The sequence below is a fragment of the Pleurodeles waltl genome, chromosome 8 (assembly GCF_031143425.1).
Source record: "Pleurodeles waltl isolate 20211129_DDA chromosome 8, aPleWal1.hap1.20221129, whole genome shotgun sequence".
In the NCBI taxonomy this organism is placed as follows: domain Eukaryota; kingdom Metazoa; phylum Chordata; class Amphibia; order Caudata; family Salamandridae; genus Pleurodeles; species Pleurodeles waltl.
The window spans coordinates 1130930838-1130957993 of NC_090447.1; the positions used below are offsets into that span (position 1 = coordinate 1130930838).

The 27156-nt window shown below is 43.0% G+C and overlaps 2 protein-coding genes across 10 annotated transcripts in view; both read right to left on the reverse strand.

Moving 5' to 3' along the window:
- Positions 1-27156, reverse strand: part of ELF1 (E74 like ETS transcription factor 1) — a 560099-nt gene that overhangs the window by 134876 nt on the left and 398067 nt on the right. For all 9 annotated transcript variants that reach the window (XM_069205330.1, XM_069205324.1, XM_069205329.1 and 6 more), the window contains one exon: positions 24253-24433. In XM_069205330.1, the coding sequence (XP_069061431.1) occupies positions 24253-24433 (181 nt within the window). The remainder of the gene's footprint in view (positions 1-24252; positions 24434-27156) is intronic.
- On the reverse strand, positions 3846-6152 carry LOC138250440 (uncharacterized). The gene is made up of 2 exons (XM_069205332.1): positions 5648-6152; positions 3846-5532 (listed from the first exon to the last, which is right to left on the reverse strand). Exons 1-2 carry the CDS (start codon positions 6128-6130, stop codon positions 4903-4905), a joined length of 1113 nt encoding a protein of 370 aa, XP_069061433.1. The 5' UTR covers positions 6131-6152; the 3' UTR covers positions 3846-4902.

Below are 27156 nucleotides of genomic sequence, written 5' to 3' on the forward strand. Positions count from 1 at the left end.
AACGTTATACCTTCAGACATTTTACTAATAAAGTATATACAATGTTCCCCACATGTGATGGCCATAGGATCCTGTACCCGAAGTTTATTATACACAACAGTGGGTGATGCTTTTTTTACATATTTGAATATCGGCTTTGTATAAATACTATGCTCAGGGAATTCGGCTAAACTATCAAACACTATAACCTTGTCCACATCCAGAAACAGAGCCGCCCAATGTGCACCACCCCTGTAATGGGGATCGGTGTTAAAGACGAGGGTGCGGGGCCTTTCTGGACCTATCTTTTCAGGTAGTCCATCGCTAGGGTATACCCCTAGAAAGTATTTCTTAGCATGTTTATGTCTACTTAAGAAGTCCCGTATCTCCGTAGTGTCCATTTTATATATTTTAAAAAAAAAAATTAAAATTTTTATTTTTTTATTTTACACTCTTTCAATGGTAGTCAAACATAAGCTGACGGGCGTGGTTGACCTGGATAACGCTGTCGAATACCGAGAACACAACCATGTTCACATTGGCCGCCAGCGCCTGTGTAAAACGTATTTCCGCTTTTAGATTTCCGTTTTTGATCAGGTTGTAATGGTCGCCGTCTTCCATGTCCGGCGTCAGGTCGAACGCAAACAGAGTGTAGCCGGCAGCATACCCTTCTCTTGAAACAACTACTCCAGAGTCCCTCAGCTGTTTCCCCGTTATCGAGACCAGTCCTAGATATTCCCGGACAAAATTTGATGCTCCAAAATTCGGCGTGAAAGGTTTTGCGGGGATCACGGCGCCCTCGTGAACCAGAGCAGCATAGTTGATATCATAGTGTTTGAAGTTGAAAGGGTTTGAGTTGTAGGCGCCACTAAAAGCGGTATTGTCCACAAACCCTATGATGATGAGTTTCGGTAACTGCCCCAGAAATAGATTCTTCTGCTGCGTTAATCGGGTTCCGGCGGGGATGCTGAATATCTTCAGAGCAACTCTTTCAATGGCATACTTGGCGTTCGATAATTGTAAAGTTTCAGCATGGGCCAGTCTGACACTTGGGGACACTTTCACTCTCGTTACAAACAGGCTCGCTGACAATATAACCAGTTTATACTGCTCTGCATCACCGCTGATGAGACAGAAAGCGTCTTTGTTACGATTGAGTTTGATCTTAAGATCGATACCGTTGACTAACAGTTTGTCTTGGAAGAAAAGGTCTGAATGTACGCGTCCCAGGAGGTCAAAATGCCTACTGCCGGCGACGAAGCTGGCTCTTTTTTTAAATCCCTCATTGTCACCGTCCAAAGCCGTGTTCTCCAAATGCGCTTCGGTATCTCGGTAGAAGAGCCCCGCTGAAAGATGTGTGTCCAGCGCATCGCGACTATAATTTAGAATACTCTCTATGTATGCCCTGTAGGCATACATGTTATCACTCTGTGTGACAAGGCGATCGCCTAGGTTAATGTCCACTTGATTAAACATTGTTGCGATGGGATAGGCTATCGGGGCCACTCTAGCATCATCCTCGATGTTGTCACCGTTCGCTTTGGTTATTTTACAGACGAGGTGCAGGAGAGTGTTGTTGAGATCAAGGTACATATCCGTGGACCCCGACACATAAAACTCTATCGGTGCAAGGGGTGTCAGAGCGGCCATCGGCGACACTTCCATGAAAAAACTGTTTTCAATGCTAGTCTGTGTGGGTTTGAGAGAAAACAGATCTAACTCAGATTTGGCGCATTCACCCGATGCACAGTGTACGAAGGCCATGATCGATGTTTTAAAAAATATTCGCACTAGAACGAGTTCTCTTCTTCCTGGTCGATCTCTTCCGTCTTACGGCTCTTCTTTTGTGAGGGCCTTTTGAAGTAGTCCGGCGCTTCTTATAGGGCCTTGGTGGACCCCGACGCCTCGAAGCCCTGCGCTTCCTTTTAACACCACCATGCGCTTTATACAGCAACCCCGCTCCTTCTTGGGGCTGTCTATTCATGCGTTCAGCTACCGCAGACGTTACACGACCCACGACATCCTGGGCGATGTTTGTAGCAGCCGCTTTAACATGAGGTTTTGCAATTTCGAACCCTCTTCTCAAAAAGGGCATGGCTCTCCTAAACATGCTCCGGAAGAAAGCACCCAATCCCGCCCCATACATAACCGGAGCCCCTTGAAAGTAGGGCTGGGGGCCTCCATACCCCGCCTGAACTCTATAATAGTCCCTGTACATAGAGGGATCCCCGTAGGTTTTCATGATGACCATTGCAGCTGTCTAATAGTCACCTTCGCGCCGTGGCCTTAAATGAAGCTTGACAATAACTTTCCCGTATTTAAAGGCAACCGGCTCCGACTGATCGTTGTACACCATGATGGTTATAGTGTCAAAATGTTTTTTAGAAATTGCAACATAGTCGAGTTTGTGATGTTGTATATTAACCATTGTGTTATTTTCGCCCTGCACAGGGACCCACCTCAACAAAGGTGAATAACTGTCCCCGACCCTCTGCGGCTCTACAATATCGCTATAAACGTAGAGTGTATAAAAGCCTCCGTTAATATCGGGACATGTAGGGTCTGGATCCACCTGCCTCTGTTGATGTTGTACTGTCCCTAAAACCCGCTGTAATTTACCACTACATTTAAACACAGTACTGAGCTCAGGGGCTTTAAGAAACACTTTTCTTCTAACGTAATCCAACACCAGATATATATTCGCATACGTCTCGATGCTGCCTATAGTTTTGTTGATGGCCTCGACTACCGCCGCTACGGTGGGGTAATAGCCGTGTGGGAAAGACAGGTGATAGGTCAGGGTATCCTGAGGGCGCTTTATATGAAATTTAACATCGGCCTTTGTAAAGGTATTCCAAGTTCTAGGGTACTGTATTTCCGTTAGTGCCACCTCCCACGGACCTTTCAAATCCACTGGTTTTGCAAGTTTCACCGTATAACTCGAAATCTGATTGTCTGGGAACATGTCCTTCGAAGCATTGGATGGCAGCGTGATATAAAAAGGGGAGTTCTCCATCATGGCGCTTACAGCTTGACCTCACACAACGTGCAATGAGCTGGCCAGGACCCAACTGTTAAATTTCTCGGGCCACCCACGCCATTTGACCAACGCCTGTCTCCGGACACCGCTCCCTTTCCTTTTCAGAACCTTTTCAACCCTGTACACCCTGTTCGGATCGTAGGGCACCTTTTGCAACTCTTCGGTGTAAAAGACACCCGATACCTCTTCCCCAGCGTAGTCTTTTAACCTGTAAATATATATCCCTTCTTTAAGCTGCACACTTTCCACTATGAATATCTCATCGCTGAATGTTTGCTGGTAGCCTTTGGTGAAGACCCCCTTCAACTTTGAAACCCTGACATGATCCCCTTCTTTTAAATTCGGTTTCTTGACCTTCGGCGTGAGACGCCCGCCGTACACCGTTCTCCACACCGTTAACGAATTATCCCTTGTTACCTTAACAGGGGCCATTTTGATTGTCCTGTGGTAGGTGGCGTTATAAACATCTATAAAAGCCTTTAGAACATCCACGTATCTGTAGGTGTTGTTGGCGGTGAAATATCGCCACATCTTCGACTTTAAAGTACGGTTAAAACGCTCTACAACAGCAGCCTTTACCTCTGTGTGCGTTACAAAATGTTGAACAGCGTGCAGGTCTAATAATTTTTGGAAATGTTTGTTTAAAAATTCCTTTCCGGCGTCTGTTTGTAGTTTCTGGGGCACACGCCCGCTAGCGAAGATGTCTTTAAAAGCAGCTGTAACGCTGGTACCACTTTTATCGTTTAATGCCTCTGCATAGGCGTATTTGGACAAGACATCTATGACGGTTAATATATACATGGCGCCATCGTTATGTTTTGCTAGATCTTGAAGACTGATTATGTTGGCCTGCCACTGATAATCGAGCTGTGCGTTAACAACGGTGGCCCGCCTCTTAAAGCGCCTCCTGGCAGGTTTGTGCAGCGAATAAGCCTCTTCCCCAGCTAACCAAGTCTTCACACTGGCACGTTTTACAGATTCATTTTCAGCTCGAGCCCTTCTAAATAGAGCTTCGGAACCTCCGAAACTTCCAACCCCATGTTTATCGTAATAAAGCTTCCTTAAATCCGCATCCGTCATGTTGTCTCCCACCAACACCACGAAATGAAAGACGCCTGTTTTGTGTAAGGTCATTTTATTAAACATGAAAAACATAAAAAATGGTGCTGGGCTACACAACCAACGTGTATTTGACATTTTGTGCTACAGAGTTTATAGATGTCATAACGCTGGACCGCTGTGGTCTTTTTACAAACGTATACATAGTACAACACCCACTACACATGTTACTCAGAGTATGGCCTTTCACAAACGCTAAGCGTCACAAACTTTGATATTTTTATAGCTATACTCTCAATAGCTCTAGACAGGACTTCCCGCTCCCCACGCCTATAACTCTGAACACTCAGGATACTGACAAAATTCAACAGTTCATACAGTTCTAACCAGGACCATTCCGAACCTTTATTTGTGACATAATCTTCAGTCATGTTCACCAACGCCTCGTGTATCCCCGTCTCAGGTGAAAGTCTTAACTCTCGAATGTGGTCTTTGTCCGAGGTCTGGCATTCAACAGATGCATTTAGCCGCCCATTGATACACCACTTGGCAATACACAAATGACTGCTACATTGCAACAAGGCTGAAGGTTCCGAAATGTTCAGATACCGCAGAGTCATAGGATGTATTTCAGCTATTCTTTCTTTAACCAGCACAAAAATCAATCTCCCGATACAGATGTAGCCCGGTTGTAACTCATAGGCATCTTGCATCTCAATACCCGGATTCCCCGCCTAAAAGTGAGTAAGTATGGAGCGTTAAGTAACACATTCATGGTCTACTTTTTTTTTTTTTTTTTTTATTAATTAATTTATTTTATTTTTCTAAAACAGCTTTCGTGGGGCTAGAGACTTCATTCTTCTGTTTTTATAATAAATGTCACACATTCGTCTTTTTATAACCCGTTCTAACATACTTATGTCAAAGTGGAGACACATACCATGCATGCGGTCGAGTTTTGAGCAGGGCTCAGTAGCGTATCGGATCTCATTGACAGCCGCAGCCAAGACCTTAATCATATCACTGTGGACACCTTTCTTCACAGCCGACAGCCCATACACAACCCTTAACAACTTATATACCCGGTGAGGGTCTATCCGACTACAAATGTGGCGAATTATTCTTGGTGTGTATGCATCGTATAAACATTCATGAGCATCCTGTTGAGGCGCATTAATTTTATGCCCGTAACAAAGATCATAATAATCCCGTTTAACACATGCGTTCACAGCGGCCGCTGCAAAACCTTTAACTGGCCATATGGTGGCCCAGGGTACGCCCGGAGCTTCCTTTTCAAAATCGCGGCTAGTGTAGGTGCAGACACATTTCTTACGAGGCTCTTTGTTCTGGCTTGTAACACTTCCAGACTGTCTGGAACAGCATAAGCAGTAAAAATTTACGGCGTTAACCTTTGGAGTTGACCCTTCTAGAGGCTCACTTTCTTCAGCTACGTTCTAGGGTTCAAACAGAAAGCACAAGACACATTATTAGTTAAATGTATGACATTAGAGTATACAGACATAAAAAAAAAAAATCAAAAAAATAAATAACAAAACTGTCATTACCAACCTCCATATTCGCATCACACTCAGAGGCTCCTCTGAAATCCTGGGAGTCGCAGAGGTCCATTGGGGCAGAAACAGCGCCGGAGCTTACACCTGATGGCTGTACAATAACGGCCTCTGACTCGGTGGCCTCCTGGTCGCCCATGTCTTCATAGATGGGCGAATTCGGTGGTGCTACACATTCTTCAACATCTTCAATGTCTATGAAGTTAGATGCAACACTTAATTCATCTTTCAAGGCATTGCTGTCGCTGTCGGGCCCCTTAATAGGGGATATCTGGGTCGACACAGCCTTGAGGTTGAGCTTTTCAAGCCGGTAGCAAAGTTCCTCTTCAAAACCGGTAACATCGGTATCTTGGGTGGCAGGGACACCCTGTTGTGCATTCTCATCCATCGTAAGAGGGGCGAGGGTCCGGTAATATCTACCAATAGTGTTCAGGGCCCCTGAGGAGGCTGCTTTTCTTGCGATCGGATTGTATCTCTTCATGGCACCTTGCCAAACTGTTTCAACCCTGGTTCACGGTTTGACAGCCGGTTCTAACCAGCTCCTTATATGCAACATTTAAAAAAAAAGGGGGGCTAACACGTGACACCATGAGGGCCCCTAACTGGCACTTGGGCATGAATGTCTGACATGTCCAGACCTGTCCCTCTCAGGCTCTGAAACCACGTGCACATCACTAAGTCATACTTTTTACATATCTCATAGGCCAAAACCCAGGGGCTAGGACCCAGACACAGGGCTAACACGTGACACCATGAGGGCCCAGCCCAATTGACAACCCCATGCACACACGTCACTTCCGGGGAGGGCTTTCAGGGACAACGGAAGTCCCAGCCACCGGATATGACGTCATATCCGGGGCGGGATAACTGTCACTTTTAATATGGTGATTAAAGGTATCCCTTCCTACTACTGTCAAAATAAAGAAATAATGCTGCTACAGATTGTCACATTATACCCCATCACTTGCCTTTCATAGCTGCGTAATTTTGTGAACCCTGACGGATAATTTACTCCTTCACTGCAGCCTAATTCCACTCACCCTTTGTATAACGCCAGCCACCATTCCTGGCTGTTCAGACAAAAGCATGTTCCAGTGTGGGATTTATAGGTTGCTTTGAACGCGCCATTATGAGTTAAAAAAAAAACCTGGCATGCACAGTGCTGTTGCTTATGATGTCAGCATTGGCATGAGTTGTTATTGTATTGTACTGCAGCATTTATATAGGGCTTATTATACCTATGTGGGGCTCTGAAGCACTTGCCTACAATTGTAGCACATGACACGGTGGAGGGTGTGTGCTGCTACTGCTCAAATAGCCAGGTTTTGAGCCACTTCCTGAAAGTCAGCAGGTCTTCGGTCTGTTGTAGGGGTAAGGGAAGGGTGTTCCAGGTCTTGGGGCGAGGTGGGAGAAGGATCTGTCTCCGGTAGTCGCTCTTCAGATGCGGGGGACGGTGACGAGGGCGAGGTCGGCTGAGTGGAGTTGGCGGGACGGGGTGTAGAAGGTGAGTCGTCTGTTGAGGTAGGCTGGACGGTGTTGTGGAGCGCCTTGTGTGCGTGGGTGAGGAGCTTGAAGGTTATCCTTTTGTTGACTGGGAGCCAGTGTAGGTCTCTCACAAGGGGAGTGATGTGGCTGTGGTGGTGGGCATCGTGGATCAGGCATGCGGAGGCGTTTTGTATGCGTTGCAGTCGTTTGAGTTTGGCCGGGGCTCCTGCGTAGAGGGTGTTTCCGTAGTCAAGTTTGCTGCTGACGAGGGCTTGGGTGACTGTTCTTCTTATTTCTGTGGGGATCCATCTGTAGATCTTGCGGAGAATGCGGAGGGTGTTGAAGCAGGTTGAGGAGACATCGCTGACTTGCTTGGTCATGGAGAGTGTTGAGTCGAGGATGATGCCCAGGTTGCGTGCGTGGTTGGTGGGTTTTGGGGCTGCTCCCAGAGCCGTCGGCCACCAGGAGTCGTCCCAGGCTGAGGGGTTGGCGCCGAAGATGAGGACCTCCGTCTTATCTGAGTTCAACTTCAGTTTGCTGTTCCTCATCCATTCGGCGACGGTCTTCATTCCTTCGTGGAGGTTGGATTTGGCGGTGAGGGGGTCCTTGGTGAGGGAGAGGACCAGTTGGGTGTTGTCGGCGTAAGAGATGATGTTGAGGTTGTGTAGCCGGGTGACGCGGGCGAGCCGGGCCAAGTAGACGTTGGAAAGTGTAGGGCTGACGGACGAACCTTGGGGAACGCCACAGATGATCTTGGAGGCTTTGGAGCGGAAAGGGGGGAGGCGGACGCTCTGGGTTCTGCCGGAGAGGAAGGAGGTAGTCCACTCCAGAGCTTTGTCCCGGATCCCTGCGTTGTAGAGGAGTGTGCTTAGGATGCGGTGGCAGACGGTGTCGAAGGCGGCCAAGAGGTCCAGGACGATGAGGGCTGCGGTTTCGCCGTTGTCAAGCAGGGCCCTGATGTCGTCGGTGGCGGCGATGAGGGCGGTTTCCGTACTGTGGTTGCTGCGGAACCCTGACTGGGATGGGTCCAGGATGTTGTTTTCTTCGAGGTAGTGGGTCAGTTGTCTGTTGGCGATCTTCTCGATGACCTTGGCCGGGAAGGGGAGCAGGGAGATGGGGTGGAAGTTCTTGAGGTCTCTCGGGTCCGCCGTGGGTTCCTTGAGTGGGGGTTTGATCTCAGCATGCTTCCAGCTCTCAGGGTAGGTCACGGTCTCGAAGGAGATGTTGATGACTTTGCGGAGGTGGGTTGCAATGGTGGCGCTTGCTTTGTTAAAGATATGGTGTGGGCATGGGTCTGACGGAGATCCAGAGTGGATGGAGCCCATGGTTTTGATTGTGTTGTCTTCGTTCTGGGTGATGGGCAAAGCCTAGAGCACATTTGTCTTATGTGTGTGTGTATGTGTATAAGAGGATGAACCTATACCAATCTGCAGACTGGTCCGTGTTCTGATATTAGAATTAGTGTGGGCAAGAAGAGTTATATATGGATCGACATGACTATATAACATCCATGCTCACCTTGGTTCAGCTCTCCCTCTCTAGCTGACCTGTTTATAGAAAATATTGTGCTGGTTTTTGTTGTTCCATATCTGTGAGCTGCAAACTGTAGATTGTTCCTGAAGGTGCGATAGTCACTTTTCAGCTACGTTTTAAAAATGTACAGTCTTCTAGCATATTTAGAGAAACTGCTTGTTTCACACACAAAACCAAAAGTAAACTCTACTCACATATTTTTGTGAGGGTTCTCGTTTTCATTCGCATCGTGCACTAAAATAAGCATTGGCAATGTAAATCGTTTTGTCTTTTTTGTAGTGAGAATACCAAACTCCACACCACAACGATACAAAATGATCAGCAGCAGCAACACAAACCTCCCTAACATATAGAATAAGTAAAAAACAGGTCACAGAATCAGGAGGGATATCACACGATTCTCTCACACATACAGAACAAATACATTACAGATAGGTAACACAAAAAAGATGATGTGAGAGGAAGTAAAGACAGGTGTATGCTCTCTGTAGACAGACAAACATACAAGAAGTACAACAAACCTGGAAGAAACAACCAAACCTTTGATGCAATTACCACATATTCATGTACTCACAGAAAATGATGTACCCTCACCTACTCAGTGTGGTATGATTTATCAGTGATTCCATAAAGAAGACTCAAGAGCATCTGAGAGTTCTGAAGCTCACCTGTTACACTATTTCCTAGTTATTAGTTCCCTAGTTTGGGTGAGGTTATGTCCCTCAAGTCGATTTCTTTGTCCTCTCTTTGTTAAACTCAGATCTACATCAAAATTGTGAGTGAGTGAGGTAAACATTTTTTTTACTGGTGTCACCCCACTACAAGATTTAAAAAAAGGCGGGTGGTACGACAGACTATTTGTCTTTTCCATCACAATACTTCAATTCAAGAATATTGCTCCGATGGGGTCAGGTGCCTTCCTTATGACTAGAGGTCATGAAATCTTGCATCAAATACTGTGAATCAAGTGTGAACATTCTTTGGTTTTTCATAAGATGAGGCTACAGCAGTAGAAATATCCCTTTACAGAGAACAGGCACACCCCGGTCAGAAACAGTGTAAGCTTCCTTCCTTCAGAGAGCAGGCAGAGCTAGAGCGGTAGCAGATTAAGCTTTCCCCAGCCCAGGACATGTACAAATCAGTGAGCCGCAGTGCAAGCTTCCCTCACACAGAAAGCAGCAAGCACAATTTTCCATTCCACGAAGAATAGATTAATCGCCTACAGAACATGCAGTTAAGGGATGAGTGTCATGAAGACTACTAACAGATCTCTGGTATTGGTGCTTAACTAACTGAGAGGAATGTATAGGTGGCTGTGTGAATACATATTGCAATCTCTGACACTTCACTTAGGTGATATTCCATGTCAGCACCCAAAAGTCCTGTTGCTGTCACTCAGAGACCTGTCACTGCCAACAAATTTTGCTGTTGTGACTTTCTTTAGATCCAACTTCTTCCAGTTAAGTGCACATTTGTCAACGGCTTGGCCCTTGCTATACCAATATATAATCCTTCCCTACGCATGGTGAATGGGGAAGGAGGGAGCGATTTCTGGCCAGTATGGCCTGTTTAATGAAAAAATGTCTAACACAAAAACACACGCCTCTGTGCTGCTGGTTTGTTCTCTTCAACATTCCTTCTGTCTCTATATGTCCCCTTTCTCTTTTAGATATTCATTTTTCTCTCACGCATGCTCTATCCAGCCTCTTCCTCTATCCAGTCTCTCATTCCCTACCTTTTCCCTCTTTCTCTTTCCGTCCCTCACTCTGATGTGCACCTCTTTGGCTTCTGGATCTTCTAATTTTCTCTTGTTTCACTATTATTTCTCTTTTCACCCTTTTCTTTTACCCCAACACCCCCCACTCTTCATTCACAGCTGCTCCTCTCTCACCCTCTTCTATCCCATCATTATACACACCTGTCACAAATCTTATTTTCCTGCTCTGTCCCCCGTCTCTCAATTACATCATCTTTTACTTCCTTGTCTCTCCTGCTTCTATCTCGACCAGCAGCACAGCGGCAGCACAAGGATTAGGCCATCCTATCTGCCATATTTGCTGCCTGTACTGTAAATATAACACCCCCTACTAGTGTCAAATCCACAGTTAAGCAGCCGGGAGCCATATAACACACCAAGACCTATCAACAAATGCAGGATTATTTAATGATCAGTATGATGATGTATTGGAAAATTTCATTGATTCCTGTTCACACTTGCCTGTAGGCTGTATGTCTTTTAAGCTTTTTTTTGGAAAATTATCCTGGAAATAACACTGCGCGGGCCCGCTTAGCATTAAAAAAAAATCAAACCAATCCTACATTCCACAGTACCATGTCGTGGAAGGTGGAGACAACAAGCACCCTGGAAAGTTTTGAGTTTGCTAATGAGACTCATTTACAATGAGCAGTGTGGGGCTGGTTTCAACATTTTTGCAATGGCTGACTTTTGTTCTCAGTCCTGTCCTGACTAGCTGTTGTGTACCAGGGGAACCAGATCACAGCACATTAAAACTGGCGATCAGGGAATCTAGAAGTGATTTGCATATTAACATTTCTGTGGAGGCTGTGGTGGTGGCCTCACCCTAGGCCATACATCCAGTAGAAATTATCACACTGCCTTTCTTCACCTGCACTTGGAATCATATTCACCAGCAACAAGAATGGATGTTTTAGATGGCCTAATGACAAAATGCGATGGGGACACAAGCAGTGGTGCTGGAACAAATTTCAGAGTTGGAGTGCTGGCATCAGTGTGACTTCACTGAATACATAAGGACTGTGACAAGTCTAAGCGTTACACAAAGAACAAATGTAGCAAATGTACCCAACCCATTCAGCCAGAGAATAGGAGAATGGTAAGGGTGTAGTATGTAGCCAGGAGTGCATTTTGGGACTCACTGTTGCAAATATATTACTAAATCATGGTGTGGTAGCACACTCACAATTAAAGGCAGGACATTTTACATTGAAATGGACACTAAATTTGCACAAAAATGTAGTTGTGCTGATAAAACCATATAGTGCACAGAAGATAATGCATAGAAATTAGGTTTCAGCGAATATTTATCATTTGTGCATCACCAAGTAAAGTGTCTTGGTTTACTTTGCTCCTATTAAGATGTCTTTGTCAATCACACTTCAAAATTACAAAAATGTGCTTCATTTGTATTTTCCTAACTGCCAATATATTTTAAATTGGGTAGAGTTCATTTACATATATTTACATTATGTTGAGTATTAAAAAATGGCATCCTACAGTCGATCATTTCACACTACCTGCACCCCAGCAAGATTGTCATACGGTTCAATTTAAGAATGCCTCTCAATTTGCAGTCAGAGAAAGAAACGTTTATACCAATCCCCATGTTAAAAATAAGCAACAATTTGTCTGGATACCTAGCCTGACATTTGACATTTGAACACACAGAAAATGAGACACAATAAAAACAAATCTTTATTTCTGATTTACCTTCTGAACCTCAGTAATACTATTTTGGGAATGCTGCAGCACCTCCAACACCCCTACTTCCAGCACCTATGGACCCAAAGGTGTCAGTATTCCATGCTATGCCCTCTCATTCTGAAGGAATATCTCTAATTCCATACTGGTGCTGGGACAGTGTTAGGAACATTCACATGCTACAAAGTCCAGTGGTCAAGGTGGGTGGGATCTATTAGGAGCGAGGTTTCCAATCTTTTTTTAGCTTAACCTACCCCCACATTTTTACTGAAAAACAACAATTCCTGGACCATTAATGATGACCCTGAGGTGCCTCTAGCTGAAAAGGAAGGGAGACGGCCTCCTATACTGTGAAGCCAAGGAAGAGGCCGACAATGAAAGAAGAAGCAAGCCTTCTCGCCACAATGCCAGCTACTTGTAAGAAACGTAAATGTGTGCAATTGGTTAATCAGAAAATCTAAATGCTGCTTGGGAGCCAGTATATGCTTTAATTGATGAAGTATTTTGAGACTTCATGGTGACAAAGATGTATTCTTTTTGGGAGGTATTATAAGGGGGTTCACCAGCTGAGCTCTGGAGTGTGTTCTTCTAAAGGCAACTATAAAAAGGTATGCACTAGGCACAGTCTGATTATGCAGTACTAAAAATGTATATTTCTAAAGCACATGTTTTTGTTTACAAAATATCTCTGCACATTTGGAGGCAGCCTGTCTTGTAATGCATGTAATACATTTTTAAAATAAAGACTTGCATATTCACAGTGCTCTCGGTCGCTGACTGGGACTTCATATCCCTACAAATATACATGCTACTATTCCCTACTGTGCCAATCAGCATTCAGTATTTTGACTGACTGGTTACACTCACAGACATCTGCAGTGATCGCATTAACCAATTGAGTTTTCATAATGCAAACACGTGCTTTGTCCACCAATTACTTTAACATGCATTTATTTGACATTTAGGTGTGGGTGTATATTTTATATGTATTTACCTGAAGGTGTAAGGCCCACCCCACACTCACTGAACTTCTCTCCTTGCAAACAGGAATATAGTTCCCATATTTGCTTGTGCGCTTCAACCCCGAGGGCAACCCACGTGGTAATGATGTTTGCAGGCGACTGTATTAAAGAAGGGTCTACCTAAAACAGTGAACAGGAGTGTACACCAGAAGAAACACAATAGCCAAGTCAGAAGACATTGTGCTCACAAGGTCAAATCTGTATCTGATTATAGGAGTAGTCCCGCAAAAGGGTTCTGTCCCTTAAAAGGATAAAATGCCTTACTGGCAGGTTATGACCGGATGTATCCGCTGAACATCCTTATTGCCACGGAATCCCTACACAAACATATCAGGGTAACGCTGCACACGGAGCAGGAAGCGGGGGTGGGGGGGACAGGCAAAAGGCTAAAAGACAAACACTAGGCTGGAACCCGCCTCCAAAGGATTTATCTCACGTATAGGTAAGTATCAGAACTGCACTGTGCATGGATTCGATTCACTAGGGAACAGATATCAAGGGCCACAGAACAAGTTACAAGGATTAGTACGTATCAACTGAATACCATGTGCCATCCAAGGACAGAGCAGTGCTAGGAGAGGTCAATTCATTCTTACCAGTCTTATGTGTGGACGTTGTCATCACAAGCACCTGACCACCCTGGGTACCAGCCAGAGACCTCAGGTTGCCAAGTAGACCAGGTATATTGGAGGCAAAAGTTAAGGAGAATCCATAACAAGCACAGAACTTGGGAGGGGAAGAGAGAAAGGTTCTAAACCGAAGTCAACCGATAAGGATGAAAACAAAAAAGTGCAAGAACACAAAAGTAGGATGCAAACTAAAAGTAAGAAAAGAGCCACAGCAACCAACCAAAGACAATATGATGCAGATGCCTGTCAACCTGTTTTGGCATGAAAAACCGGTTCTGCCTAATCTCATTAGGAAGTACACCCTAAACCAGGAAATAAGTACATAAAAGCAAAACTCAAATGTGCAGGCTGGTGTTTATGCGGTTTTAGTTTTTATAAGCCTGTTCTCCAGAGTTTTTCTTCCCTTGCAAACCTATGTATAATCCTGTGCTGTGTGTGAATCTTGTCACCTGCATGCACCAAAAACCAAAAAGAAACACTAGCAGTACACAACATTGAAGGGGATTGTGAAGCAAATGTGAAGGTGAGCTGTCAAGTATGAATGCATGAACTAGTCGAAACAACACCACATTACAATCTATTTGTGATTCAAGTGACAAGGATTCAAATTGTCCTGAAAGAGAGAGTTAGAAGACAGTGGTAACACTGCAATTGCAGAGTGAGGAATCAATGACTAGGGACTAGGCCACTCACTGACAATGTTATATGTGGAGGTCGTTATCACGAGCATGTGACCATGCTGGGTACCAGTCAGAGTCCACAGGATTGCAAGAAGACCAGGTGTCAGGAAGGAGGTCGAAACCTAAAAATCTATATTGATGGAAAATTCTGTAAACTAATCTAAATGGATAAACCTTGGAAAGCCACAGGTGTCAGTTTACGCTGCTAGATTACTCATATTTGTATTGTGGATTGAGCCCAAAGTGAACACAAAGTAGTTGAAGGGCCATTCAGTGCGCACCGGCGAAGAGCAATTGACCAAATGTTAAGTTTCCCTGTCTATGTTATTACAGTATTGTTTAAAATTTCCAAGCAGGCAGAGAGAAGGACATATGAAATATCATGTTTGGTTAAAAACTTCTGCATTGTTTTACAGCATTTAAAGACCACAATAGATCTGTAAACAAATAATAGCATATGCAGGAAGCTGGCCTTCCTTTTTCTAAATACAATACGAATCATGGAACAACAGAAATAAATAAAGGAGTAAAAAGGTAAATAATGATGGAAGCTGCTAAAAATGTGTGAGCATTAGAAAAATGTTGACTCAAGTAATAACCAGTTAACTTCAATGTTTGTTTACATGCACAGACGTTTTTTTATTATAACAAGAACAGCTCTACATGTCACAATACACAGTCTTCTTCTACTTTGATACGAGAAAAGAGAAAATAAATCATAACTTACTAACCTGTAATACTGAGTCTGCAGTAACGTATCTTTTATAAACCAGCATGACTTTGGCCATCCAATGACCATATCCAGAACTGCACCTTAATCCATAATAACCAGTCTGTATTGTTAATGGGAGTGATCATTTCATAATACTATGCTAATTTAAAATTAGATAACTCAGAATGGGAGTTGGAAATTCCTGGAAAGTGAATTGTGGGGGATTTTGAGGTTGACAAGGAAATTTTAACTTTGCCACTCTCACTCACTAAATCCATATACACCAAAGTCAAATGCCATTGGCAATTTCTCATGACAATAAAATAGGTCCTAAAGCAATAACCCATGTCCATGGTGTAAGGACAACATGAATGCGTATCATGTACACATGTTTTTGCATGTCCATTATTGATGTTTTTGTGGACGAATGTTTTATTTTATATACAGGGAGTGCAGAATTATTAGGCAAATGAGTATTTTGACCACATCATCCTCTTTATGCATGTTGTCTTACTCCAAGCTGTATAGGCTCGAAAGCCTACTACCAATTAAGCATATTAGGTGATGTGCATCTCTGTAATGAGAAGGGGTGTGGTCTAATGACATCAACACCCTATATCAGGTGTGCATAATTATTAGGCAACTTCCTTTCCTTTGGCAAAATGGGTCAAAAGAAGGACTTGACAGGCTCAGAAAAGTCAAAAATAGTGATATATCTTGCAGAGGGATGCAGCACTCTTAAAATTGCAAAGCTTCTGAAGCGTGATCATCGAACAATCAAGCGTTTCATTCAAAATAGTCAACAGGGTCGCAAGAAGCCTGTGGAAAAACCAAGGCGCAAAATAACTGCCCATGAACTGAGAAAAGTCAAGCGTGCAGCTGCCACGATGCCACTTGCCACCAGTTTGGCCATATTTCAGAGCTGCAACATCACTGGAGTGCCCAAAAGCACAAGGTGTGCAATACTCAGAGACATGGCCAAGGTAAGAAAGGCTGAAAGACGACCACCACTAAACAAGACACACAAGCTGAAACGTCAAGACTGGGCCAAGAAATATCTCAAGACTGATTTTTCTAAGGTTTTATGGACTGATCAAATGAGAGTGAGTCTTGATGGGCCAGATGGATGGGCCCGTGGCTGGATTGGTAAAGGGCAGAGAGCTCCAGTCCGACTCAGACGCCAGCAAGGTGGAGGTGGAGTACTGGTTTGGGCTGGTATCATCAAAGATGAGCTTGTGGGGCCTTTTCGGGTTGAGGATGGAGTCAAGCTCAACTCCCAGTCCTACTGCCAGTTCCTGGAAGACACCTTCTTCAAGCAGTGGTACAGGAAGAAGTCTGCATCCTTCAAGAAAAACATGATTCTCATGCAGGACAATGCTCCATCACACGCGTCCAAGTACTCCACAGCGTGGCTGGCAAGAAAGGGTATAAAAGAAGGAAATCTAATGACATGGCCTCCTTGTTCACCTGATCTGAACCCCATTGAGAACCTGTGGTCCATCATCAAATGTGAGATTTACAAGGAGGGAAAACAGTACACCTCTCTGAACAGTGTCTGGGAGGCTGTGGTTGCTGCTGCACGCAATGTTGATGGTGAACAGATCAAAACACTGACAGAATCCATGGATGGCAGGCTTTTGAGTGTCCTTGCAAAGAAAGGTGGCTATATTGGTCACTGATTTGTTTTTGTTTTGTTTTTGAATGTCAGAAATGTATATTTGTGAATGTTGAGATGTTATATTGGTTTCACTGGTAATAATAAATAATTGAAATGGGTATATATATTTTTTTGTTAAGTTGCCTAATAATTATGCACAGTAATAGTCACCTGCACACACAGATATCCCCCTAACATAGCTAAAACTAAAAACAAACTAAAAACTACTTCCAAAAATATTCAGCTTTGATGTTAATGAGTTTTTTGGGTTCATTGAGAACATGGTTGTTGTTCAATAATAAAATTAATCCTCAAAAATACAACTTGCCTAATAATTCTGCACTCCCTGTAGAGGTTAACATAGAAAAGAAAGTCCATAGAATACAAGTCTAATTTTGATTGGTGTTAACCAATTATTCCACATATTGAAGAAGGCACTACAGTACTTGCTATGGGTAGCGATAGGGGTATTCCGATTAATCACGCCACCAAGCCTTCTCCCCAAACAACGGCTGAGGCAAACAATAACTATTTTTTGTGTTTTATAAAGTGTGAAATGACCATCATGGTATCAGATCACTGTACAGAGAAAGAGCTGCTGAGGGCTGCATTGCAGTAAGAACAATTTAGTATACGTTGCACACAGAATTCGACAAGCAAGATATAACACAGTAGGATACGGTCTCAAATAGGGAGAGATCAAAGTTTCTAAATAGTTCTTTTATGCCATGTCCTGCTAGTAGCACAGCTTTGACTTCCTTCTTGAAAAGCTTGAGTGAGGTAACTGCTCTCGTTGAGAGTGTTAGGGAGGTCCACATTTTTGGGGCAGATCCGGCGAAAGTGCAACTGTGGGTTTTCCTGTGTTTTTTAATCTGGGTGGTTCAAGTATGAGGGATTGATCACTTCTAAAATCTTCTGCCTCCTGATAACTTGATCCTATTTGCTATGTGTTTAGGGCCAGAATTGAGAAATACACATAGGTGCATCCCCGGAAGAACACATCGTAATCAGAAATAATCTATCTGCAGCATTCCATCAAAAGCGTTTTGCAGGCAACTGAGTAAAGCAAAAGCATCGATATTGAAGCTGTGATCATAGATTCATTTCATTCTAAATCAAGAACTGATTAAATCACTTATTGTTTTGTTGTTTTTTGTATTCTTTTGGATAATGGGACTGTACATCTTGCCTGTAGCTATTATGGTCTTCTTCCTTGGACTCTTAGTTTTTTATATCTTACCATTAATTTAATGAACTATCATATCTTGAGAGACCTAGCTGTATTATTCTTAGCCTTTTGCTTCTGTAGGCTTTACAAGTTACGCATACATCTATGAAAGATAAACATTTCAGAGGAAGTGTTACAGGTAAGGAACATGAGTCTTCTGAGGCATGCACCTTTCATATTCTCCGTTGCTTTCATTTAGCAGCAGACAAAAGCTGGTTTTAATAATTGGCAAGGAAAAAAGGACCTAAAAAGTCTTGAACCACTTAAACATCTGTACACACACTGGAATACAAACTGAAAATTTCGCTGAATAGATCTACGGACTTTCAAGACATATTTCGTTCAATCTCAGCTCACACCATTTCTATACAATACAGCTTCAGTTGCAGTTTTACTGCCTCTTGGGTGCACCCGATTGTAGTCAATGATAAGTAGGTGTCGTGTAAATCAACTGGGATTTCATGCACAGTTTTAAAGCACATACATGGGGAAACCGTTGCACACCGATTTCAAACATTTGATTCCAAAGAAACGCTGTGGAATATAAGGCATGCAACATCTGCATGCTAGACAAGAAGCTGAGAAGAAGCACACTCATCTAGTGTAAAGTGAAGGATGGATGGGTGTGAGCTTGGTCAGGTTAAGCTTCATTTCCAACAGGAAGCCTGTTTCCGTTAAAAGATTTAATTTGAAAACAAGGTTAAAGTTTATGAAAATAAGTGCACAATATGCCCAAGGTATTTTCTTGTTTGCTAGTCTACAAAGCAGCCATAGAAGGGGAAATATGCCTTACAAGCACCCATGTTAGAACTAATATTCAATTAAATTATATACTTGATATCTTCAAGAAACCATACCATGCAGTTAAAATAAATATTGTGGACACACCACGTTTCATAGTGGTTAATAGATCCAAATGGATCGAAAGTCTATAAGGAGTTGAACGTAGCACTAAGGTAAAATAGATGCATTAGCGATTAAATGACTTTACGTTCACATCACACACAACATATATTTACCTGAAAACTTGCAAAGATAGCATTCCAGGCTCCCATACAAATATCCACACAATTTTGTGGAATTTCAGTAGCTTAAGCCCATGACAAAGTCATACTTGTCCCACCCCTCAACACCTTTTGAGTGCAGTCTAGATCTAGCATGCAACCAGATGCTCAAGATCAGCTACCCAAAATCTTCTGTCTTCCTGGCAGAGATCTAGCATTTTGGGAGTAGACCCCTCCATTTCCGAGGCCCCTCCATCTAAGAAGACCACCAGCCTCCCTTTACCATCTAAGACTAATCTTAAACCAGCGATACAGGATGAATGAAGAGCTCTGGACAATGTCCTGTTCTGCTTGACCTACTGATCCTGGACGAACGGAGCACACGCCTTATAGTCTCCACCTGTTAACCTCCTGTTTACCATCCTGCAATTGCAGACGAGTGACCACTCATCAAATGACCTTGCAATTAAATAAGATAAAAGGCTGCTAAATTCAGTGATGACAACTTCCGATTTGGCTTTTGCTTGTTGTCCAGAGTAGTAATTCCAATCTGTATTGTAAGGTCTTGAGAAGTCCCACAGACATTAGTAGGTTTGAAAGTCATGCATAACATACCAGCAGCAGCTGCTGTAATTGGGAGTTTAGGGCGCGGAGGTGCTGAATCTGTGTGGTGCAGTGCAGAATACTACACTTACACAGACTATTGATGTAAACACTGCCATGCAGCTGCAGCACCTCTGATTGCTGCTAGCCGTCTGCACTGGTGACTTACTGGATGGGTCTTTAGGAACAAACTGCAAGTGTGACACGGGAAAGTGCTCTTATGTTTTGTTTTTGAGGGCAGAAACAAAGGGATTGTACTGCAGCCCTAAGGTTTGCAATCTAGCATTGTTTTACAGCATTAGAGGCACAAGGAAGAATTTAGCCTGCTTTCAATATATGTGGCACCCACCTCAATAAATGCAAACAAAAGTAAATATCACGGTACCTGATGGATGGCTCAGACTTGAAATACCCCATTTTAGAGAGATGAGAGAATTGCGAGCAATTCCCCCTGATGCTAACTCTTTGCTGGAGATTTCCCAAAAGAACTACTGTGGGAGCGATCCATCGGGCACCTTGCCACCTTATTTTGCCTACATGAATCTAAGAAACCATATTGCAAGCAGGCCAGCATCTACCCAGGTTTATCTTTACCTCTATTCTCTGAGCACAACGCTGCCAAATCTCATCCTGCTGAACCCAGAGGCATTGATGGTAAGGCAAATTGGGACTAGGTTTCCATGAACAGGACACAGGTGTTCCTGCCTCTGGCCTGGAACCTGAAAGATGCTACCAGTCACCAAATCGGGAAGCAAGAATGTTGTCCAAGTGAGTGGGCAGCAGGGTGTGTCTGGGTATGTGTGTCCTGGTTCCTCTTCTATTTTTAAGCACTACAAATATAGTGAGTGTGCATATATCAGTTAAGTTAGCAGTTGAGGTAGGCTACCGATTTGAACTTGTGTCAAGGACTATTGGCAATCTCCTGGAATGGGGTACTGGGATGTGAAGGTTTGGGAGAAACTACCATCAGTAACCTTTGCTTTTCAAACAAACATGTAATTATTCAAAATCAGTGCTGAGCGTTTGATTTCGCCTTTTACTGACAAGAGGAGAGTAGGGCCCTGGCACTCTTTAAAGCTTGCTCTCTAGTTTTTGTAGTTCTCTGTCATTTCACTTCAAACATAATGAACAAGGACGATCTAAATAAATGTGGATAGGTGTCGTTTGCCGTTTTAGATTTGGTGGAGCTTAGAGCTAGGCCTCTCGTCCTGCCACCAGACATTTGCTCTAGTGATATCATGTACTTCATCAGCTGCCTCCCTTTATGTTTTCATTTGCTGGATGGTTTTGGCTCTCCTTTGATTTATTTTCTGCTGTTCTTTAGCAACATGAGCACCCTTTGCCTACGTCACCCCACGATTGAAGAAATGAAATATAGTGCTGCAACCTGAAGTGTTCGTTTTTACACGCCTCACTCTTTCTGAACTAGCACTGGTCAACGAGAAGCCTTGCCTTTAGGTACCTGTTACTGATGCGGCTATGTTGTATTGCCCATGCTCACTGTGCCCAAATGAAGTGCCTGTCTATAACGCTTAGAGCCTCCCTTAAAACTCTTGACTCTTGAGGCAAAAGTGACGATTAACTTGCTCATCTGAATAAGTTGTCTTGTTACAACTGAATGTCATCTTTCTTCTTTCTCGTGATCTCAGTCTGAGAGACCTATGTAATCCCTTTGTTTCAGGATACCATTGATTCCCACTGAAGACTTATTTGCAGAATATCATATATTTGTGTCCCGCCATTTCCTAGTAGCATTCACTTATGTTATGGTTGCTGGGGGACCACCTTGTTAACCAATTCTGTCATTCACAGATGTATTTCTTTAGTTAATAAACATAGTAAGTCGTCAGTTGGTGAAAGCACAGAGTTTCTTTGGCACGTCCCTCTTAGAATCCCCACCCATGCCAACTCTCCTAATCGTAGCAAAACTGCCACTCTTTTCGTCTATCTCCTTTAGGACACTCTTGGAAATAATGTTAAACTGGTAAGAAAGAGGATGTCATCAACAGGAATGTTGCCACGCTCCAAACTGGTACTAAAATACTATGTCTGAAATAGGATGGCAGTAAAAACCTTTGCAGGGGTTTGTTATTTTCCCCTAAATCGTGATAAGTAGGGCCAGAAGCTACCCAATCACTAGCTGTGATGATACTAGCTGCAGTATTTTTTTTCTATTACGGGGTGAAGATCTGGTATCATCCTTTTACACTAGTGGGACGAATTGCCTCAAATATAAACAATGGGCTTCCACGGCTTCTCCCCATTCTCTGCCAGATGATACTCGTAATACTTAATTGGTGGATAAGGTTCAAGAGACTCTGAAGGTGAACTACCTGCTGGTATCAATTCATGCATAAGTGTCAAGTCATGCCCTCTGGTTATTTTTTTCCGATGCCCAAACTTAATTTTGTGTGTGAGTTAGTACACTTGTAAGATCACCCTATAAATTTAAAACTGCAATTATTTCTATCACGATGTGGGAGATCTCTCAACCAATTGCGCTAACTATTGAATATGTCAAGGCTAAAACTTGCATGACTTACATCCAAGGTACAGCATGAAGATGCATGCTCTTAGCCAGAAGCGATCATAGAGCCCAAGAAGCCAAAGACTTCCTTTTGTGAGAGCAACACACGCATTGAGACTCACTCTCGGTAAAATTCAGGGGCGGGACAAGGGATGAAACAGCCTCAAAAGCCCTGTCCTCTTAACCTGAGAGTTATTGCTAGTATACCTCAGCTCACCTCATTTTTTCTGCCAGTCTAGCAGTGTTCCTGAATTCATTTTTTTTTATTTTGAAGGGACAGCAAACTCCACAGCGGTCAAGGTTACTTCATGATGGTATACAATACTCGTGTCTTTCAAGGACCACTATGCTTTGCGACCACAGCTTGACTGGTGGTTTCTCTATTGCGCTCATCCTGTAATCTTGATCCTGTTTTGTGCCAAAGAAGAGCTTGTGCACAGACCAGGACTCTGGATTGTGCAATATTTACCACACATGGTAATAATTAGTCAGGAATCACGAGAAATAATACCATGGGTGAAAGCACTTATGTGTAATGAAAGCCGCAGCAAACCTTACACAACCTCAAGGCCAGACTGGCCGTACCAGGCGTCGGACGTTTCCCTGGAAGGCTGAAAGGGTGGGGGACACTTTTGTTACTGAGGGCCAGTTTTCTAGCAGTAAATCAGTTTTAAAAGTACTTGAGAGTTCCTTGTATATCCAACACTTTTCAGACAACAATAAAAGTGCCAAGATAACTTTGGTGAATAATGTACCTGCTTGAGAGAGATCAGAGTTTTGTCTGGTGGCAGTTTTGACTCATCTCAGGTAGAGCAGAGGGTTAATGTGCCTGCTGCAAAGAACGTGTACTATGCAGATTACAGAACAGAATTTTAAACGCATAGCTCAGTGGGATACTGGGTTTGTCAGAGATCCTTTTGTTACAATGCAGGCAATCATAAGTCTAGCTAACTGCATGGTACAGGTTAGAAAGTTATTTTTTCCCCAGTCTTTGGTCATCCTAATTTTTCTAAAAAGGGTTTGTTGTGGTAGAAATAAACTGTTATTAGTAAAGTCAAACTTAACCACTGTTACGATCTGAATCCTGAGCTTTGGCCTCCCCAGACCAAGCACTCTTAAAAAATGCTGCCCAGCATGGATGACATGTGAATCCTACAGCTTGCAGTCCTCTTTGTCTTATATAATGTTGTCCTATACACTGATTTGCACACATATGATTCATTGTCACGGTGTGTGTGTGTGAGAGATGTAAAGTGCTGCAATACCCTACACTAGTAATAGAAGCGCTATAAAACAAATCAAGTACAAGTAAGAGAGGCGCTATGGCGAGATGATTAGGCACTGTTTTTTTTGGTGATTTTATATAGCGCAAACTCGACCCAAAGGTATTGGAGCACTTTACATGAGCACCAGTTACATTAAACAAGGACACATTCATTTTTGATAGACACAGGGAGATTAAGTGATCTGCCCAGAATCACAGGCTGTTGAGCCTGTTAGAGGGTATCACTGAAGAACCCAAATAAAGATTGCCGTTTCCTGGTGCTCTGTAAATTAATCATTTACTATGCTTTAAAAATACAATTGAATATATAATGAAAATGTGTTGTAGAATGTCCGGTTACGTCATTTTTCCGCACATTTTCTTGAGAAGAAGAACACCCCTCAATCCCTTATGTAGGGGCCAGGCTCGCTCGCTATGTATGTACCCTATCGGGTCTGGTCTGACAACATTTGCCAGGGGTGCTTTGGGTTTCCAGTCCGGTCCAGTACAACTCATATTGACTGTTTTCGTCTTAAAGCAACAACGGTACTCGCGCTAAACGATAGGCTATTTTTCCATTTTCAATGATAATTCTGAACCTAGGCACAAGGTGGCAGACGAAGCACATATACGAAACTTTGGACGCCCAGGGCTGCCGAATATTGACATTACGGAATGAGGTTCAGTTTATGTTTTTCTAACTTGCAAATACTCTAGCTGCAGACAATGAGAGTGGAAACCTGCTTCCCTTCACCCCCACCTTACAGTTTAACTACATTAAAGCGCTTTACTAACCAACCTGTGAGAGTGATGTCGTCATCGTCCTCGTCGATGATCTGCTCCTCGGCCACATCCAGGGAGCTCTCGGTAATCATGTCAGTGGGGTCATCGGCACAGGTTAACCCCGAGTAACTGTGCAGGATGTCAGCGCTAGGGACATGCTCCACGATGACAGCGGGGAAAATGGAAGGGTCGCCCAGCTGCGAGACAAAAAGACGAACACGAATTAACATAGAAAATCACAGGAAACAGCAAGAAAAAAAAAACGTTTTTGTATTCAATGTTTATGCTTTTTGTTTCACCCTACATCGACGAAGAGAACATGGACGGCACTGAGTTAAGTCTCACATAAAGTTTTCGCTGTAAAAGTCTCCATTACACAAGGTTATCAGAGGCCTTCGTGTCACCTTGCTGGAGCTGCCTTGATAAACCGCTTGGGAGAAATTTCCCGAGTACACTGATTGGAACAATGTATCATGGGTGATATGGGGTCGTCTGGTAACCCCGTCACTCCACATTCAGTATAACGCATGCTTTGCAGATATTTTGTGATCGTTGAATGACAACCATCTGTTTTAACTAGATATAATCCCCTCAGGCTTCTATATCCTTCAGGTCCAGAGGTTCATCTTACCATAAGCTTCACACAAGAACATACTTCACTCCCACATATATATGACATTGCCATGACCTTTTTAGCACCGCCTGACAATCCTCCAGAACTCCAATCCATCTAATTTAATTATTACCACACTATCTCCACTTGTAAGTCTTCCTGTACAGCTTTTTTTAATTGCATCTTGGGATTTGGAGTCCTATTCAACCCATCACGAAATCAATACTGCAAGTACCAGGAGTCAAAGAAAATTCCTACGCAAGAAGAGCTACTCACACATCCAACTGGCAAACTTGAGAGCTCTTGCGTCGTCAGCTGCTCTTCTACCACATTCATACATACCACCACTTGGCCCGGATCAGGCAAATGAGACTGAATATCTTGATTATTAAATAAATATGTGCAATGTGCACCCACAGCATCCTTTAGTAAGAATTGTGAACATATATATTTAAGAATATAGAAAACAATACAAACGTAGACCCCAATAATAAGGGTCTTGCAAAACCATATCAATAGTCTCAAATTCCCCCTTTACTTGCAAAAATAGCTCACCCAGTCCGATTTTTTCTGTGCATTGTGGGATTTGTAGTCCTGTTTATCTAATTCTGAAAATCAGGCCTACAAATGGCAGAATGCAAATAAGCATCCTCTACTGGATGAGTTACTCATGCATGGACCTAGGAAAATTGAGCTCTCTGCTCTGCATCCTCTCGATATCCCCATTTCCAACTCCTCCCTGTATGTTCTGTGTGCTGTGATGTCCAACAGGACCCGTTGCAACCTTTGGCAAAACTGCAATAAAGATCAATAAATCAGTTCAACATTTAAAGAGCTATGCACAAATGTGGTGCACACCTAGCTACAACGCACTGAAACATTGTACACAATGAGGTTTTTCTTTTTTGGAGCTGGTAGTGCAGAAGATGTGGGAGTGGCATGAAGGAGGTAGAGGGAATATAGCATTGGAAGTGAAGGGTTAGGGGTAAGGCAGAGAAGTAAATTGTAAACGTTGCGGGTGATAACAGAGGTGGGGTATGAGTGGGATCTCCTCAGAGACGATCCAGTACTCGAGTAGGTAAGTACTCTGTGACAGTGTGTTTCTTGAAGAGAGATTTTCTACTCTGTTCAAAGGTGGAGTTGGGATGAAGCTTGATGATTCCAGATGGGGAATATATAGGACATCCTAGGAGCACCTGATATATCCCGTTTTGCTCTTGTCAACGCTTTGAATTAACAAATCAAATTGGTTGACATGCAGAAAAGGGGCCGTGTGAATCTCATAAGATGAAAGAAGCAATAAAATAAACTTTCACAGGACAAAATTCAAAGTCAAAACCATAAAGGTCTATAAGAATTTAAGAATCATCATAGAAAAGAAAAAGTAGCTAGTCAAATTAAAATCAGCATAAATAATGCATCAAATAATGCAAAGGCTAGAGGATTAACATACAGTAAACCTCCAAAGCAAGTAATAGCCAGAACTAAAGTACAGCTCAGCAAGAAAAATAGTATAAAATCTGCTCATATATATTATTGAGTATTAAGCCAACAGAAAGACCAGTGCAGAGCCTGCTCAGTTAGAAAGTCAAAATAGACAGCCCGATGTGGAGTCTACCTTCATGGAAGTAAGCAAACCATCTGGCACAATGTCCCAAAAAATGCACATCTTATAGGTTTCTGGAAGTGGAATCCACACACTTGGCATGGTGAGAGCTGACGTATTTGGGCTATACTAATATATATCATACATACACATACACCAATAGCTTTTTTTAAAATAGAAAATATGACATAAAAAAAGAAACATTTAGGAACACCAACTTTCCCACATAAATATGTTAAGGCAGTGGTTCCCAACCTTTTGACTTCTGTGGACCCCCACTTTATCATTACTGAAGCCCAGGGACCCCCACTGAATCATTATTGGAATCTGAGGACCCCCGCACGGAGTCAATACTGGAAGTCAGAGAGCCTGACCGAAAAATCAGCAAAAAAATATAAATAAAATATACAATTACATTTTAATAGGAAGTTTGGAGCTTTTCTAAATTAATTTGAAGCCACACATCATTCACACTATATTGTTTGATGCACCTGCACTGCTGCCATGAATCAATCTGAGGATATTAATTTAGTTTTTAGCCTCCAATTTCAAATTTCTTGACCTTTGCAGTAGGTTTTACATTTTTCAGTTGTACATTTAGCCACTTTATGTACATATACTGTATTAATAGGTTAATATTGTTTAATTTTCTAAGCAGTCCCGGATCCCCTGAGGAGGCTTTGTGTACCGCCAGGGGTCCC

Excerpts from the sequence above, each read along its gene's own strand:
- LOC138250440 (XM_069205332.1), bottom strand. The coding sequence starts at position 6,130 with ATGAAGAGATACAATCCGATCGCAAGAAAAGCAGCCTCCTCAGGGGCC. Across the intron at positions 5,533-5,647 it reads AGTGTGATGCGAATATGGAG|AACGTAGCTGAAGAAAGTGA; the intron begins GTTGGTAATGAC and ends TTTGAACCCTAG.